Genomic DNA, 19,908 nt, shown 5'->3' on the forward strand with positions numbered 1-19,908 from the left:
AAAGAAAGGGGGGTGATCAGAAGGGGGAATGAAACATGAGAGACTATGGACTATGAGAAACAAACTGAAGACTTCAGAGGGGAGGGGGGTGGGGGAATGGGATAGACTGGTGATGGGTAGTAAGGAGGGCATCGGAATCCGGGGATGTACTGTATGGTGACTAACATAATATAATAATATAATAAAAAAAATCATTATAAAAAAAAAAGAAGATGTGGTCCATATATACAATGGAATATTACTCAGCCATCAAAAAGAACGATTTCTCAACATTTGCTGCAACATGGACGGGACTGGCGGAGATAATGCTAAGTGAAATAAGTCAAGCAGGGAAAGACAATTATCATATGGTTTCACTCATTTATGGAACATAAGAAGTAGGAAGATTNAAGAAGTAGGAATGTTGGTAGGAGAAAAAAGGGAAGAAGGAAGAGGGGATAAACAGAAGGGGGAATGAACCATGACAGACTATGGACTCTGGGAAACAAATTGAGGACTTTAGAGGGGAGGAGGGTGGGGGATTGGGATAGGCTGGTGATGGGTATTAAGGAGGGCACGTATTGCATGGTGCACAGGGTTTATACGCAAGTAATGAATCATGGAACTTTACATCAAAAACTTGGGATGTACTGTATGGTGACTAACATAATATAATAATATAATAAAAAAAATCATTATAAAAAAAAAAGAAGATGTGGTCCATATATACAATGGAATATTACTCAGCCATCAAAAAGAACGATTTCTCAACATTTGCTGCAACATGGACGGGACTGGCGGAGATAATGCTAAGTGAAATAAGTCAAGCAGAGAAAGAGAATTATCATATGGTTTCACTCATTTATGGAACATAAGAAGTAGGAATGTTGGTAGGAGAAAAAAGGGAAGAAGGAAGAGGGGATAAACAGAAGGGGGAATGAACCATGACAGACTATGGACTCTGGGAAACAAATTGAGGACTTTAGAGGGGAGGAGGGTGGGGGATTGGGATAGGCTGGTGATGGGTATTAAGGAGGGCACGTATTGCATGGTGCACAGGGTTTATACGCAAGTAATGAATCATGGAACTTTACATCAAAAACTTGGGATGTACTGTATGGTGACTAACATAATATAATAAAAAATTATCATAAAAAAAAGGAGGGACCATCTGTACCTTAGATCCATTTCTCAAGACTAATGAGACACAATCTCATAAAGACCACAGGGACTCCATCTAACTCTGCTCACTTAGGATCTATGGTCTTTTGTTTCTGAGTAGCACCTAGGCTCCACAGATGCAATCACAAAGTTCTCTTTGTATCCTTTTTTCACGCCTCCATCGAATGTTTTTGCCTCAATTACTCTTCGGTCCCAAAGTGTAATCATATTTTGGCATTAATAAAAACTGTAGAAATTGCTGCTGTCAGACTTCTTGAAATTGGCTCCTTCCCTCTGCATTCCATTAAGGAGGGTGTGCTACATGACTTACATTCTGTCTCTTAAATTATCCATGTTTTACTTACCTTTTATGACTTACTTATGATTATTTTAATTAAATTTACTCTCACTCTCTCACACACAACACATATGTATATGTTCAAGTTAGATAAGGATGGCTCCTCAGAAAAGTGGGAAGAGAAAAGGAGGATGGAAAGGAAGAGCACCGTTTTGTTTTCAATATTTTTTTTAATGATTTTATTTATTTATTTGACACAGAGAGAAAGCCAGCCAGCGAGAGAGGGAACAGAAGCACGGGAAGTGGGAGAGGAAGAAGCAGGCTACTAGCGGAGAAGCCTGATGTGGGGCTCGATCCCACATCACCGGGATCACGCCCTGAGCCGAAGGCAGACGCTTAACGACTGCGCCACCTAGGCGCCCCTTGTTTTCGATATTATACAAGTTCTTTACCTATATTGAACCTCTTATAGCCTTTTGACAAAGTTTATATTTGTTTCATTTTTTTGCCCTTAGGAACAACCTGGGTCAGTGAAATATTGGATTTGATCTATAACAATGGGGATGCGGAGAAATGTAAACGGGATGCAATATACAAACGAGTGCCATTCATGGAATTGATCATTCCTGGACTCGAGAATGGTATTTTCCCTGAATGTTCCTTTTTACCGTAGGAATAAATCCCCCTATCATTTTGTGGTGCTTGGAGGAGTCATGATAGAATTGCTATAGACAGAGCTTGGACAGTGAATCCTAAGTGTCTATAATAGAAGAGTAAGAATTTGGTTGTACTAATGTGCATATTATAGTCCTTCTGCACCCAAAGATAATATCTGCATAAAAGAGTTTGATGAGTATATATTTTTTCTTAATTGCACAGATGGAAGTCTTCAACATTTAAATGTACAATCATTATATACAGAAAATTCAGGGTTTGATCCAATATAAAATCATGTCTATTGCTTGTTAGTTGATGTTCACAGTCAAGAAACAGAATTATGGGTGGTCTTGCATTACTAAAATTTTAAAAATTAGTTATGAGCTTCATGGCTTACTTTGATCTTACAATTTGAATATAAGAAAACTGGAAAGGGATTTTGAAATCTTCTAGTTCAAGTTTCCCATATAGTAAATGAGAAGAAGAAAGATAAATGAAGGAAAAATTTGGATGTGTTGATATTGGCCTATTGCTGTTTCTACCTCAGCAAGGTGTTATATCTGAAGATTCTACAGACAGTTATTGTCTGTTCTACATAGGAAATAAAACAGCATCACTAACCAGAATTTATCAGTTTTGATCTCATGGTAGATTTTATATGCATCTGAAGCCATATAGTTATTTCAAGCCATACAGTGGGGTTAATGTTTACAAAGTCTTATATTTTATTGTAATTGACCTTTATGATTCCACATTTATTATACAGTTTAACTTTTGTGCTTGTAGGTGTGGAGGAGTTGAAAAAAATGCAGCCTCCTCGATTAGTGAAAACACACCTGCCTGTTCAACTTCTCCCTTCTTCATTTTGGAAAAATAACTGCAAGGTAGCAACATTTAAAGAAAAAAAAATCCTTATTTGTGTTGAAATTTCCTTTGCTCATTATGTAGAAATTAGGATGGGATATTACAATCCCTGGATAAATCACTGCAAAAATAATAGTACGGTCCCTATACCCAAGGATTGAAAATAACACCGATGGACGCCAGTGCTATAGATATATAGATATAGACTTAGTGCCCAAGCACTGAGAATCTCTCAGGTATTCTGTTCCTTAAAATGTCTGTCTTCCTGTCTAAATCTCTTTACTCAGTATCTACTTTTAAATATTTAACATCCAAATATTTAAATAATGCTAGAACTGCTTCTTCATTAATTCAATATAATTATAATTTACAAATATGGATTTATAATTATATATATTTTATATTATTTATATATATAATGGGTTCATTTTAGGCTTCTTTTTAAAATAACCATTTTAATTCAAGTATAACATATATGGAGAAAAGTACATAAATCTTAGGCCTAGAGCTTGATGAATTTTTACAGAGTAAGCATTCCCATGAAACCAGCACCCAGATCAAGAAATTGAACATTACCAGCACCCCAACAGCTCTGTTTCTTCACACCCTGGGCAACAATCCCTATCTTCAAAGATAACCACTATCCTGAATGTTTTTATTATAAAGTAGTTTGCCTGTAATAGGAAAGTATGTAATCTTGAATATTTAACTTATTTCATTTAACACAATATTTATGAGATCAGGTCTTATCATGCTGTCACCTTGTTTTTGTTTTTTTTTCTTTAATGTAGCCTGCTGGATCACAAAATGTGGTACCCTGAGCAAAAGTAGCATGTGAGAGAAGCAAATTTCAGGCCCAATTCAGACCTACTGAATCAAAGATCATGGGAATGAGGTCCAGAAATCTGAGTTTTAATAAAACCTCCAGGTGAATTTGAGTCATGCTAATGTTTGAGAAACACTGATATAAGGAATTCCATTATGTCTACGTGAATATTTCACAACCAACTTACCCACAGTACTATTAATGGACAGTTGGGTAGTTGCTAGTTGTCAGTAATTAAAATTGTACTTCAATGCACATTCTATCTACACTGAGGCAAGTGGAAGCAGTCCTCACTAAAGAACTTAGAGGTGATGATATTAGAAGAAAACAGTTGGCTCATTACCATAATCTCTTGGTATCAAAATAGGAAGTTATTGGAAATGTTTATCTCAAGAAATTACAACAGCAACAGTCTCAACTCTTAGAACTCTATACTCAATCTTTCGAAAAACCTCTTTCCACCCAATCCCTTCTTATCCCAGAATACGAGAACTACTATCAGTGACTCGGGGATATAAAATTTCCCATTTCCTTTTCCCATCAACTGGAAGAGAAGAAGAAAACTGTTTCTAATTAGAGGAAAGGAGATTTCTTCCTGAATGCATTTTCCCTTAGGGATTTATTTACTGAGTGGGTGCCTGGGCCCTCAGTATTATTAGACGTACTTCAGGGGAGAAGTTAATGGGTTTCAGTGGACTTGTCTGAAAACCTAATTACCACTGAGACATAACAATGTCATTTCTATTGGAAAATATGCTCAAAATTTCTGTTTCCAAGCAGATTTTGGGGCTCTATACATAAAATAAATTTTAATATCACACCAAATCATTACAAACAGCAATGCTTGTTATGTGATCATGAAAGGAATGAATAAGGTTTAATCATTATTGATTAAATGTACCCAAATAGTAATTTATTTTCAATTAAAAATAGGACATTTTTTCAGCTTTAAAATTTTACTTTAGGGGCACCTGGGTGGCTCAGTAGGTTAAGTGTCCAACTCCTTATTTCAGCTCATGTCATCTCAGGACTGTGAGATGGAGCCCCACAATGGGCTCTGTGCTGAGCGTGGAGCCTGTTTAAGATTATCTCTCTTCCTCTCTCTCGGCACCTCCCCCCAGTTCATGTGCACGTGCTCTCTCTCTCTCTCTCTTTAAAAAAAAATTAATAATGAAAAAATTAAGAAAAAGTTTATCTTTTTGTTTTGTAACTTTTATGTTTCTTTTTGTATATTTGAATAAGTGATACAGAAAAATATTCTAAATTTAAGAACAATATTAGCTCATTTTTGTTAATTTAATACTGTAATTCTTATGATACTTGGTTTTCTGTGTTTTAAGAGATATTCTTTTCAAAATCTAAAGAGGAAATATAAAAGAGAAATAAGCATTCTTTCAAGATAAGCAGAAGTTTACAAACTATTAAATAATATAAGTGAAATGATGATTTCCCATATCTCCCCACAGATTGTCTATGTGGCAAGAAATGCTAAGGATGTGGCTGTGTCTTACTATTATTTCTACCAAATGGCAAAATTACACCCAGAGCCTGGCACCTGGGAGGAGTTCCTGGATAAATTCATCACTGGGAACGGTGGGTTCAACTCTTACTTTAATCAAGGAATTCTTTATGAAAAGTCTTTTTTCAAAGAGATAAAAAGGTCAAATTTAAATCTGTGTTTATTATAAACCTAATATGTGCCCAACACTTTACTACTGTTTTAGAAAGACTATAGAGGAAGCAGAATACATAGTTGTCTCTTCCCTCTAAGAACTTTTGGAGACTACGTAACGCAGATATTTCAGTTCTTAGTCTTATTGTTTCATTAGTGCTTAGTGACGACCATTTTATTCTCTTACTGTGCATCCATTGTATTGTTTTGATTTTACGCATATTTATTGGACTCTCTTTTCTCTACCATTCCCTTATTTTTATTATATAAACAGAAAATTCTTGGCTAAAGATTTTATCCTCAAGTTTCTGTTTCTCTACCTGTACATTCTCTCTTTCAGGGAAACATATTTATGCCAATAGTAGTAGTTCTACTTAAAGTTTTCATGTAAACATTCTTCTATAAAAACTATCTTTTCAAGGCAAGAACATCTAATAATATCTTGCAGATTTTTACTCCTGCTGCTTCTTGGACTATTCTCTGTCCATAGAATGTCTACTTATTCTTATCAAAACCCAAATCTTCTTTTTAGATCCAAATATACTCTTCTTCCTCTGCAACCCTTTCTTAACCTCTGCATCCCTATGATTTTCTCTCCCTTTCTCTTTCTTCTATGAACTTCCCTGCCACTCTTTTCCAAATAGATTGCAAATTCAGTGAGAACAGGGGGAATTATCCTGCCATCCCTCTTTCTTGAACTAATAAGTGTGTTTGTGTTGATAATGATGACTTGGAATAATATCTAACAATTCTTTATGTGAATAGTTTTAATTTTCCAAACATTATATCTTCCAATTTAGTGGCTTTTGGTTCTTGGTATGACCATGTGAAGGGCTGGTGGGAGAAGAGGAATGATTATCGTATCCTTTACCTATTCTATGAAGACATGAAAGAGGTAATAGGCAATTATAAATTTTTTTAATTATTTTTAAGGAAACCTAAGATTCATCTTTTTTTGTATCACATTTTCCTTTCTTCTTAATCTATAAATATTACTAATCCACTCTCCTGGTAACTCTGCCTTGAAAATGGATCTTTTACTCAATCTACTTTTTTTCTAGGACTACTGCCTCCTGCTCTAGTTCAGGCACCTATCTTGACTTATTCGGAGTGCCTCATTTTCCTTCAGTTGTCCACTCAGAGAAAATGATCTTGAAACCTAAATGAGAGTATGCCCACTGCCTTCTTCAAATATGTCAATGATTTCTGCCTCTCCATGAAATACAAAATCATTAAGACAATTTAGAGGAGGGAAAACATGTAATTTAATTTGTAAAACGTCTAGTTTTTATTTTTTCATCTTCTATCTGGTTATTAGCATGAAAATTAATTCATTCTCTAATTTGATAAAAAATTTATCCTGATCTGATTACTTAAATAGTCCATTTAAGAAATGTTCCATGTCTCTTAAATTGAATGTTTCAGGAAGCTTGTCCACACCTAAATTCCTTTAGATAACAATGACTACCCTTCATTTCTTATTTGGGAAATCTGTTCTAAACCACTTTACCCAGCTAAGGTGACCCCCTCTGTCAGATTTGTTCTACATCTTGTTTAAAGCATTTTTTACCTGTCACTCTGGATTAAGGAGTGACATATTACCCGAATTATGTGTCTAGAAGCAACAAGTAGCGGTTGGGGAGGATCTTGAATAGGATAGGTGTTATCTGGAAAGAAAACTTCCCACATTAGATATAATAAGGTCTTTAAGCAAAAGAAGTTTAGTCTCCTCAAATATGGAAGGAGAATCTACATCTGTTGGTGGAAAAGGCTCAAAATTACTCAAGAGTTCCAGAGTCTCTGTGCCATCAAATCCACCCCAAATATTCCCATTCCAAGCCTGTGCAACGTACCTTTTCCCCATCACTCTTCCATTTAACTTTCACAGGATAGACCTGACACAACTGGGATTTTACTGTGATTGATTCTTCCCCTTGAATAATTAAGATGTGTATCTGATTTCCACCAAGTTCATTTCTGTTTCTACAAGAAACAGATTCTTTTAGAGCCACTACAGAAACTTTGTGGTTCTGTTTCCATGAATTGGGATGGGTACCTCAATAAAGCTAAACAGATCACCTTTCTGCCTGATCTCATGAGATTACTAAGATTCTGGCTCCCAGCCTCAGTTTGGTTTGGGCCACCAAGAAGATCACCTCTCCAATGGGTAACAGGGCACAAACTATTTGGCATGAGTGCTACTCTTTCACTGTTCTTACATGCTATCCTAAGGAGTCTGAAACACAGAGAAGGGAAATCATAAGAAATACATAACATGTATTTCTCCTCTTCATCATTGCCTCTTTCTCTTCTCCACCATTCCTTAGGCTGGAAATGAACAGGATTTTATTTACTTTCCTCCTCATTTATCATACTATCAAAAAATCTATGAAGGAGTGAAAGGTACAAAGAGTATCTTCTTTCCACTGTAACTCTCGGGAATAAGTAATCTGTTTTTTTTTCTTTTATTGTGACATGATTGACATATGACATAATATTAACAATTTAATGATTCAATATATGTATATATTATGAAAGAATCACAGTAAGTCTACCTGATATCCATCACCACACATAGTTATTTTTTTTTCTTGTGATGAAAACTTTTAAGATCTACTCTATTAGCAACTTTCAAATATACAATGCAGTATTGTTAAGTATAGTTATTGTTGACTATAGTTCCTGATCTTAGAGGAACAGCTATCAGCTTTTCATCATTGAGTGTATTAGCTGTGACTTTGTCATATATGGCCTGTTTTATTTTTGTCAAATGCTTTTTCTCCATCTTTTGAAATTATCATAAGATTTTCATCCTTCATTTTGTTAATGTGATATATCACATTGATTGATTTGCTGATATTGAACCACTTTTGTATCACTGGAATAAAATCCATTTGATCATGGTATACAAACCTTTTAATGTGCTGTTGAATTTTGTTTGCTAGTATTTCATTCAGGATTTTTGCATTGATGTTCATTCAGAGATATTAGCCTTTTATTTTTTTGTGTTGTTCTCATCTGGTTTTGGGTAATGCTGGCCTTGTAAAATGTTTTTGGAATTATTACTCCCTCTTCTACCTTTTGGAAGAGTTCGAGAATCATGGGAACGGGTATTAATTATTCTTTAAATGTTTGGTAGGTAAGGGTGTTTGGGTCAGTCCATTAAGCATCTGCTTTGCACTCAGTTCATGATCCCAGGGTCCTGGGATTGAGCCCTGCATCTGACTCCCTGATCAGCAAAGAGTCTGCTTCTCCCTTTCCCTCAGCACCTCTTCCTCTCCCACCGTTCATGTTCTCTCTCACTATCTCTCTCTCTCAAATAAATAAAATCTTAAAAAAAATGGTTGGTGATCTATTCTTTACATTAGATATGATTTAAAAAAGGAGATCAAGGATTTTGAAAATTATACCTTATGATAATAGTAGCTTGCTTTATTACCATTTGTTAACCTATAGGTTAATTCTATTTTTGAGTGTGAAAGATTGAATATTAACCCATTTTTTTGCATTTTTGAAACAAAATTATGGGTATTAAGGAGGGCACTTGCTATGATGAGCACTGGGTATTATATGTAAGAGATGCATCTGAAACCAATATTATACTCTATGTTAACTAACTAGAATTTGAATAAAAATTTGAAAAAGAAAAAAACAAACAAAATTTACTCTTCCTTTTAGCAGATGGTTGCCTGGCCAAGAATAGGATGTGTACTTTGGAAAGCAAAATGAAAAGTGCACATAAAAATACAAAATCCTTTCTTTCACCACATTGACATATGTAGAACTTTATTAAATACATTGCCTATTTCATGACTAAATCTGCCTGAAATAATTCTTTTTCTTTATAATTTTTTTAGGATCCAAAGCATGAAATTCAGAAGTTGTTAACGTTTCTAGACAAAGATCTATCAGAAGAAACAGTGGATAAAATCCTCTATCATAGCTCTTTCAATGTGATGAAGCAGAATCCAAGTGCAAATTATAGCACCGTACCAGATTTTGATATGGATCATTCTGTATCTCCCTTCATGAGAAAGGGTGAGAAATCATATATTAGTTTCTATACAACTTGCTAATTACAGTCATGGAGAGTGTAGGTGGGAAGCAAAGAGCAATATTATAGGAAATGGAAAGAGATTGAGTATGCTGGCAAGAAAAGAAATAGGAACAAAAAAAAAACCTTAAGGGAAATAATTTGTGGCAAATAAACTATAATTTCTGTAAGCCTAACAGGTAAGACAGACCTTCTAATGAGAAATGTTTACTCAAGAGCCTATGCATTGATAAGCATGGGTCTTGGCATCCTTTGGTGTTTCAGAAGAATGCCTTCCATTTGTCTGAACTCTCTAGATATTCTTCATATTCCTTAAAATTTTTGCTGTGGTGGGTAGCCAGCTTAAATGATGTTAAGCATACCAAATGAATAATGAAGAGCGTCAATTCCTTGAAGTTGTTATGATATTGTAAATCATTGCATCCTCAACATTATCTCAATGTATAGCTAGCATCTTGGCCAAAAATAGTCCCTTAATAAAGATGTGTTGAATTGTGTGTAAGAGAGAGAGAGAGAAAGAGAGAGAGAGAAGGAGATATTCTGTTAATTGTGTATGTATTAGTTTTGCTATAAAACAAACAACTCCAAGGGGCACCTGGGTGGCTCTGTAGGTTAAGTGTCTGCCTTCAGCTCAGGTCATGATCCCAGGGTCATGGGCTTTCTGCTCTGCCAGGAGCCTGCGTCTCCCTCTGACCCTCCTCCTGCTTTGGTCTTTCACTCTCTCTCTTGTTCAAATGAATAAATAAAATCTAAAAAAACAAACAAACAAAAACCAAAAAACAACAGCAACAAAAAAACCCACAACAACTCCAAGAATCTCAGTGGCTTAAAACCACAAGTTTTATTTTTTGTCTAATGTTGCTGAATGTTGGCCACCAGTGGCTGCTGCAGTTTTGTTTACTCTTTTTGATTCTGATCAGTTTTACTTGACTTTCATGGTCTCAGCCTCTTAACGTCTTCTCTTTCTGAAACACAGGCTGAAAAAGGCACCCATTTGTGGGATATGCCCAATATCATAGTATACAGGAAGAGCAAGAGAGGCATTGGAAACTTGCAATGTCTTTAAAGTTTCTATTTAGATGTGGTATATATTGGACATATTCAAATTCCATTAACCAAAGCATATCCCAAATCCAAGCCCAAACTTAATGAGGCAAAGAGGAATCACACAACACATGTCAGTGGGCAGAGTTGTAAAATCTTATAGTAGAGAGTGAATAATTATTAATATAATCTAAGACAGTTTTGGAGAAACAAGTATTTTGGTAACAGCTTATATAGGGACTATTAAGGGTAATTCGTGCATCCCAGAGATTTGCTTCATTTATTTTTTTTTTAGAAAGTTAGAAAGGAGGCCATGGACAAGTCTCTAGGAATTTCTGGATCTCAGCCACGTATGATTTTGGCTCCCAGGGAAAGTTTGGCAACAACCAAAGCATATCCCAAATCCAAGCCCAAACTTAATGAGGCAAAGAGGAATCACACAACACATGTCAGTGGGCAGAGTTGTAAAATCTTACAGTAGAGAGTGAATAATTATTAATATAATCTAAGACAGTTTTGGAGAACCAAGTATTTTGGTAACAGCTTATATAGGGACTATTAAGGGTAATTCGTGCATCCCAGAGATTTGCTTCATTTATTTTTTTTTTAGAAAGTTAGAAAGGAGGCCATGGACAAGTCTCTAGGAATTTCTGGATCTCAGCCACGTATGATTTTGGCTCCCAGGGAAAGTTTGGCAACAACCAAAGCATATCCCAAATCCAAGCCCAAACTTAATGAGGCAAAGAGGAATCACACAACACATGTCAGTGGGCAGAGTTGTAAAATCTTACAGTAGAGAGTGAATAATTATTAATATAATCTAAGACAGTTTTGGAGAACCAAGTATTTTGGTAACAGCTTATATAGGGACTATTAAGGGTAATTCGTGCATCCCAGAGATTTGCTTCATTTATTTTTTTTTTAGAAAGTTAGAAAGGAGGCCATGGACAAGTCTCTAGGAATTTCTGGATCTCAGCCACGTATGATTTTGGCTCCCAGGGAAAGTTTGGCAACAACCAAAGCATATCCCAAATCCAAGCCCAAACTTAATGAGGCAAAGAGGAATCACACAACACATGTCAGTGGGCAGAGTTGTAAAATCTTACAGTAGAGAGTGAATAATTATTAATATAATCTAAGACAGTTTTGGAGAACCAAGTATTTTGGTAACAGCTTATATAGGGACTATTAAGGGTAATTCGTGCATCCCAGAGATTTGCTTCATTTATTTTTTTTTTAGAAAGTTAGAAAGGAGGCCATGGACAAGTCTCTAGGAATTTCTGGATCTCAGCCACGTATGATTTTGGTTCCCAGGGAAAGTTTGGCAACATCCAAAGACATTTTGAGAGTCATGACTAAGGGTGTGCTGTAGGCATCTGATGTGTACAGGCTGAGGATGCCACTAATCACACTGTAATGTACAGGGCAGTCTCATGTCCGCCCAGCCAATGGTCTGGCTGCCAATGTCAACAGCAGCAATATAAACAAATAAAATAAAATGCCAAAGTTGAGAAATTCTGGAACGGATTAACAAAGTTATTTTGGCATGTTTTCTTCCCTACCCCCATTTTCCCCCTAAAACTTGGCTTGCAAATGACTTCTAGATTACCTGTGAGAAATGGCATTGTTTTTATCAGATATTCTTTGCAAATGCTACGCCCTCTGTCTTTCCTTCAAGGTTTTAAGATACAGTTAGTCTTTTGAAAATTGAGCAATCCTGTAATAATATATATGTTTAATTACATTTAACCCACTCATTTCCAAATCTTATTTGATCATAGAAATTTTTTTCATAAATTATCACTTGACACTGGAAAATATAGTTTTAAAAGGACTGAAAAATTGGGGCGCCTGGGTAGCGCAGCTGTTAAGCATCTGCCTTCGGCTCAGGGCGTGATCCCACGTTGTGGGATCGAGCCCCACATCAGGCTCCTCCGCTATGAGCCTGCTTCTTCCTCTCCCACTCCCCTCTGCTTGTGTTCCCTCTCTCGCTGGCTGTCTCTATCTCTGTCAAATAAATAAATAAAATCTTTAAAAAAAAAAAAAAGGACTGAAAAATTCTCCGTTTTTTGGTAACAAAGCTCTTGAAGCCAAAGAATAAAGATTTTGAGACACTGGATTTTCTCCCAGTGACATTTATTGAAATATTGAGGGGATTACTTCTTTATATAAGCTACTGGAAAAATCCATGGTGTTTTTTTTTGTTTGTTTGTTTGTTTTTGCTTGTTTTTTGAAAACTAAGAAGGTCCAAGAGTTTGGGAGTGAGGAATGGAATTATGGAGCAGATAGGAAAAAGTTAAAGGTTTAAAAACACACGTGAGAATTCAAACGAAAACTGATTGAAGAAGGAAATTTTATAGTATTCTCACATGTACCACTTTATCTTTCTTTACAGGTATTTCAGGAGATTGGAAAAACCAGTTCACTGTAGCCCAGTATGAAAGATTTGAAAAAGATTATGAAAAGAAAATGAAAGGGTCTACACTGCAGTTTCGTTCAGAGATTTAAGAAATCCTGTTCTTTCTCTGACTCCTTTAGCTGGCACTTAAATTAAAAGAAAAACAATTCCTTCGAGCATTTAGTGACAAAAATTCTGTATGTTAATATTTCTGTATTTACTAATATTTATGCTTTGTAATAGAATATTCAAAGAATTCCAAAGTCTACGTATGAAAAACCAATACTGTTGCTATGATTTTAATCACCTTCCACAATGTTCTTAAAGACAGAATAATAAAATGAAGTTTAAAATCTATAAATATACCTGCTTTATTTTTTAAATTCAAGTTCTGGGTCATTGGACTTGCAAAGAACATAGTTAGGGGGATCTTCAAGATGGATAGATTAGAACCAAAATATTCCCTTAAAAAGGCTTTAATTTCTTTAGTTATATGCTTAGAATGATACCAGTGTAATACAAGGATGATGACATTTTTGTGCAAGGAGTTCACTGAAAAGTATTGCCCTAGAATGGTTTACTGTAGATTACATTTTGGATAGTTTATCAATCAATCTTAGTCTCCTGTTACAGTTTGTATGTTAATGTTCTTAAACAGCAACAAGATAGTAATCAACAAACATGTTACCAAAGTATTGCTTGCATAATAATGCAGTAGTTACTGTCAGAGAAACAAAATCACCAGTTATCATAATATCAAACTAATAAATTGTGTGTAACTAATGTGCCTCAGAGATAACAAAGTATAAAACATGGATCCTGAATTCAAAGAACTTTAAGACGGGTTAGCAGTAAAAAGAATATACAGAGAAATAATTTTAAGAACATAAGAAATAGCCACAATACCAAGAGCTGATATTTATTGAGAGCTTACTATGTGCCAAACACCGTGCTATACAACGTACATGGCTTTACTTTAACTGATCTTCATTCAATTCTTTAAAGATATTCTAATTTTTCCCAATTTTCCTGGTTAGTAAACTGACAGTGCCCCTAACCACACATGTCAAATATTGATTAAAAGTATAAAGAAAGGACAGTTTGGTTTCTGATCTTTTTTAAACAGTCATTTACTCTCATCTCTATATTCCTCGCTAACTTATCCTGTATTCTCCCTCTTCCATGTTCTCAAATCCCTGCCATTGCATGTTAATCATACCTCATGACTTCCAGCTAACCCAGATGTGGTTATATTTACAAAGATCACTGAAAATCTTCTCCGATGGGGAAAATAACAGATGTTCTCAAGTTTCATGCATTTTGAGGCAATAAGAGAAACTGCTTTGTTTCAAAAACCTTCAAGTTAGAATAAATAATAAGTATTCTTGGATTTTGTTTTTACTTTTTTCTTGACTATGTTATATACACATAGTAGAGATTTAATAATAAAAGAATCTATATTAGTTGCTACAAACTGAGTTTTCAAATTTCTTTTAATCCATATTTATTTCCTATTTTGACTTACTGTAGATCTTGAAGTGTCCTCACTTTTCTTCACCTTATAGATATTCTCAAAAATTAGGACTGGGGCACCTGGGTGGCTCAGTTGTTTAAGCATCTGACTCTTGATTTCAGCTCAGGTCACGGTCTCAGGGTTGTGAGATTGAGCCACATTGGGAGGCCCCATTGGGCTTGCTTCTCTCCCTCTCCATCTGCTTCTCCCTCTGCTCGCTCTCTCTCTCTAAAAAAAGTAAATAAATCTTTTAAAAAATAATTAAAAATAATATTAATTATGACTATTTTAAAGATAGAGAAGATCACTAAGAATTTAAATGATTTTCCCCAAATTATAAATTTAGGAAGTAATAAGATTTGTTCTATAATACAAATAACTGACACTGGTTTTTCAGTACAATGTCATCAATGAACCAGTGGTCATCCCAAATTTCTGCCAATATCCTTTATGTCCTATGCTCCCCCTATTCAAAGAAGATTTAAAATTGTATTTTGAATACATCACGATATGTTATTTTTGGCTTAAAATATGCTAGTTTTCTGGATTTTTTGTTTTATTTTGTTTTTGGAGAGGAACAGTGGAGAATCAAACACATTTCAAATGTCTAAAGAACATAGCCAACATGCAAATGTGGACAAAACATAATTCCTATTCAATATTAATGCTGCAACTATAAGCACAGCAGGCTTTGATAAGGAAAACAATGCCATGAACTACAGTAATCACATACCTTGGATTTTCATAACAGTTCTCACTTCAGATACTCCACCTTTTTCTTATATATGTGAAGGTGATTTTCAGATCATGTTGCCAGTATTTTGACTCAGAAAACATTAGCACTGCACTTGGAATTCTTGACTTAGTATAAAAATAACAGTTTGGACCTTAAAAATATTAAATATTGTCTACTCAGAGCTCTCAGTTGAAATGGAAAGTTTAAGTGGACTTAACTAAAATCTACATTTGATGTAAACCATTTGACCTGTAAATAATGTGAAGGGTCTTTTTATTGATAAATACTATAATCTCCTGTGACTTCATCAACCAGGTCCTTTTTAACTCTCAACTATTCTGGTTTTATAATAACCATCAAGACCTCTAATTTGAAGAAAGGGGATCTCACTTTATTGAAATTAGTAAATTAGTAGTTGAGTGATTGAGCTTGGCATGTTCGTAATCTCTACTAGAAAATGCGGTAGCTATACTTCGAGTACCTTACATTCACCTAAAACAAATAAGAAAATTACTGTGATACTACGCTAGACAGAGCCATGTGACACTTCTGAAAGTAAAATGAAAAAGAAAAGATATTCAAGGTTAGAACTGTAGGTGGTTGCTTTTATGTTGCAGTGAATGATATGCAGTCACTTTTCTTTTCATATTAATTTAGCAAACTAATATCCTACTGATACGTAATTATAAATAGACCTATTCTAGTTGATTATATAATTTTAAAAAGTGTGAAAAGTATTTCATAAATTCAGTAACTATATATTATTATAAAATTATATGTTAATAATTATATCAATTATAAAATTGTAGGGGCGCGTGGGTGGCACAGCGGTTAAGCGCCTGCCTTCGCCTCAGGGCGTGATCCCGGCTTTGCTTGATCGAGCCCCACATCAGGCTCTTCTGCTATGAGCCTGTTTCTTCCTCTCCCACTCCCCCTGCTTGTGTTCCCTCTCTCGCTGGCTGTCTCTATCTCTGTCAAATAAATAAATAAAATCTTTTAAAAAAATAAAATAAAATTGTAATACCATATTATTGTACTACATAATGTTATAATATGTGTGTACCATCCTAGGTTATATCTTGGAAGCCTTATTGCTTATATGGAGCTGAAAGAAAGAAAGGAAGAAATTGGAGCTGCTCCTAGGAAAGAAGAATATAAATAAAAATACATATGATTCAAATTCATGCATATTCTATTCAGAACAACAACATTTAGAAAAATTAAAACTATAAAAATAAATAGAATTCTTAAGGGATCATTAAAGGGAATGTTTCTCTAAACCACACTTTCCTGTACTTAGTTTTCAGTGGTTTCCATCAACCAATTAATGAACACATGGATCTGTGTTTCTATCACTACACTAATCGGTGTTAGAAACAAAAAGACAGATGCAGAGCACATGGCTTCTTTCTTTGGGGAGCTTACAAATAAACAAGTCAAAGAGAGATATGGGACTACATATTAAGTGTTAAATTGTCTTGTTCAGATATGAAATATCTCTGAAATTCTGATACGATATTTCTTTCAGCTGTGAGAGACAGAGTATATATTACCTGTCAACATTGTTTGTGTCTCTAGTAGGAAAGAGGGGGCATTTTTCTTTAGAACTTTATAAATTAGAACTTTCTAAACAATTAGCTATCACTGGTCTCTGTGCCAAAAGATAGGGACTGGGAAGATGTCGAGAGAATTATTAGAATCAAAACAATAATAGATATGGACCAGAATTTTCGTATTAAATGTTAAAGAAAACAAAGGAAGAATTCATTAAAATAGTTTTAAAGAATTAGTAAGATAGGGAGAGAAGGAGGAGGGAAAGAGGAAGGAGAGAGAGAGAGAGAATGAGAGAGAGAATTCCATTTTATAAATGTGGTCTCTCTCCTATAACACTACTGCATCCAAAGAGGGAAAGAGACTTACCTTCAATTGCTTCCAATTCTTTAGGGAGATAAAATTTTTCAATATAAAAAATCAGTATTTCTCTCTAAGTCTTTTTAGTAAGTATAGAATTACATGTGATTCCTTGAGCAGTTTAAACCAAAAATAAACTAGCTTTATGAATCCTGTCCATTAGTATGTCCTGCATTTTTATTTTTCGAAGTGGGAAAAACATATATACACTATGCTGAAGAAAGTGGAAAAATATTAAATTTTTTATCCCAGCCAAGGACTTTAACAAAGTTCTTGTGAAAATGTAAGGATTTATAACTTTAACCAAAAGGTATGGGGGAATCCCTGAAAATACTGTCACAGCCAGATTTATTTTTTTAAGATAACTTAAAAAGATAACTTAAAAAATGGATTGCATTTTATATATAAACTGGGTATAATATTTACACATAAAATATATGACACATGTATATGATTTTTGTATATAATTACATTAAACATATATTAATGTATCTATCATTCTCATACAGAATAGTTTTACTGTCCTAAAAACCCTCTTTTGCCTATTCATCCCCTCTTTCCCACTAACCTCTGCCAACAACCAATCTTAGTACTGTCTCAATAATTTTGCCATTTTCAGAATGTCATATAATTAGAATCGTATAGTAGATAGCCTTTTCCCATTACCTCCCTTCACTTAGTAATAAGCATTTCGTTTTCCTCCATGTCTTTTTGTGGCTTGGTAGTCCAATTCTTTTGAGTGCTGAGTAATACTCCATTGTCTGGAGTTTAATTATCCATTCACCCACCATAGGCTATCTTAGCTGCTTCCAACTTTGGTCATTATGAATAAAGCTGTGCTAAGCATCCCTGCACACATTTTTGTGTAGACATAAATATTCAGCTTTTTCGGGAAAATGCCACAGACTGTGATTGTTGGATCATATGATAAGAGTGTGTTTAGTTTTAGAAGTAACTGCCAAATGGTCTTCTACAGAGGACGTGCATTTTGCATTCTCACCAGCCTTGAATGAGAGTTCCTGTTGCCAGGATTTGATGTTGTCAGGATTCCAGATTTTGGTCATTCTGATAGGTTTTTTAGTGGTATCTCACTGATGTTTTACTTTGCATTTCCCTGATGACATATGATGTGGAACATCTTTTCATATACTTACTTGCCATCCTTATAATTTCTTCGGCGAGGTGCATGCTAAGGTCTTCGGCCCCTTTTAATTGGGTTGTTTGTTTATTTACTTTTAAGTTTTAACAGTTTTTTGTTTCATTTTGGAGAGTAGTCCTTTGTCAGATATGTCTTTTGCAAATATTTTCTTCCACTCTGTGGCTTGTCTTTTCATTCTTTTTGACTGTGTGCTTCAAGGACCAAAAAGTTTTTTAGTTTTGATGAATTCTAGTTTATCAATTCTTTCTTGCATGGGCTGCACCTTTGGTGTGTCGTCCCTAAAAACTTGCTACCACGCTACGCTCATCTAGATATTCTTCCTATGTTACGTTCTAGGAGTTTATAGCTTTTCATTTTACATTTAGGGAGGTGATCCATTTTGAGTTAATTTTTCTAAAAGGTATAAGGTCTGTGTCCAGTAGCTTGTAGTTTTAGAACAAAATTTATATCACTTTTCAAAGCCTTGCTTTTCTTTAGAATTGCTATGAGACTTCAAGTCTGTTATAACTGATCTTAATGTGCCCAATAATTTTTTTCTGATTAGTATTTTGCAGGTATATCTTTAACATCCTTTTATTTTTAGTCTTACTCTTCTTTATGCTTTATGTATTTTCTTGTGAAAGACTTTTGCTGCATCTTTTTTCCTGATCTAGTCATCCGTATTTTGATGGTAAATTTAACCCATTTTTTTATTACAATGCAGATACATTTGGATTTATTTCCACCATTTTATTTTATACTTACATTTATTCTCTTTCTTATCTTCCTTCTTTGTCGCCTTTCACCTTTTTTCTTATTTCTTGGTTCTGTTGGATTGATTTTTCCCTATTCATGCCTCCACTTCTACTTGTTTGGAAGTTATATGTTTTATTATCATTATCATTATTATTAGTTTAGTAGCTCCTCTCAAAATTTTCATGGATAATTAACAAGTTTTAAAAATAATCAAAATCTTGAACTTTCCCTTCTAAGTAATAAAAGAAACTTAGAATCCTGTGTAACAATCCACACATCTCTTCAACTACTATGTCTTGTATTTAAGTTTTGCCATTTATTATTAATCCTATACTTCCCAAGTTGTTTCAGTTCTACACAATCATAATTTGTTTATATTTATCATCATGTTTTCTCAGCATTCCTTCTTTTTTTTTAAAGATTTTTATTTATTTATTTGTCAGAGAGAGAGAGCGAGAGAGAGCACAAGCAGGGAGAGAAGCAGGCAGAGGGAGAAGCAAGCTCCCCACTGACCAGAGAGCCCCACGTGGGGCTCGATCCCAAAAACCTGGGATCATGACCTGAGCAGAAGCCAGACACTTAACCAACTGAGCCACCCAGGCGTCCCTCAACATTCCTTCTTGAACCTCAGAACTTTCTACCAGGATTGCTTTCTTTCTTCTTGAATTTTATTCTTTAACTTGTAGTGAAGTTCCACTGGTGATAAACTCTCAGCTTTTAGTTAAAGGCACAAAATGTTTTTAATAAGCTTGGCTCTTAAAAAAATTATTTTGCTACACACAACTCAAATTGCACAGATATTTTTTCACAACACTTCAGTGTGTTATGTTACTGACCCCAGCTCTAATCATTGATTGTGAATTTGATTGGCAGTCCAATTGTTACTCCTTTATCGTTCATC

The 19,908-nt window shown here is 34.7% G+C and overlaps 1 protein-coding gene across 1 annotated transcript in view; it reads left to right on the forward strand.

The window, feature by feature from the left end:
- Window positions 1–13,279, forward strand: part of LOC100468789 (sulfotransferase 1 family member D1) — a 36,975-nt gene extending 23,696 nt beyond the window's left edge. The window contains exons 3-8 of the mRNA XM_011237499.3: window positions 1,954–2,079; window positions 2,882–2,979; window positions 5,252–5,378; window positions 6,258–6,352; window positions 9,315–9,495; window positions 12,951–13,279. Coding sequence (XP_011235801.1) covers window positions 1,954–2,079; window positions 2,882–2,979; window positions 5,252–5,378; window positions 6,258–6,352; window positions 9,315–9,495; window positions 12,951–13,063 — 740 coding nt within the window. The 3' untranslated portion in view covers window positions 13,064–13,279. The remainder of the gene's footprint in view (window positions 1–1,953; window positions 2,080–2,881; window positions 2,980–5,251; window positions 5,379–6,257; window positions 6,353–9,314; window positions 9,496–12,950) is intronic.
- Window positions 13,280–19,908: the final 6,629 nt, after the last annotated feature.

This window comes from Ailuropoda melanoleuca, chromosome 11 (assembly GCF_002007445.2).
Source record: "Ailuropoda melanoleuca isolate Jingjing chromosome 11, ASM200744v2, whole genome shotgun sequence".
Classification (NCBI taxonomy): domain Eukaryota; kingdom Metazoa; phylum Chordata; class Mammalia; order Carnivora; family Ursidae; genus Ailuropoda; species Ailuropoda melanoleuca.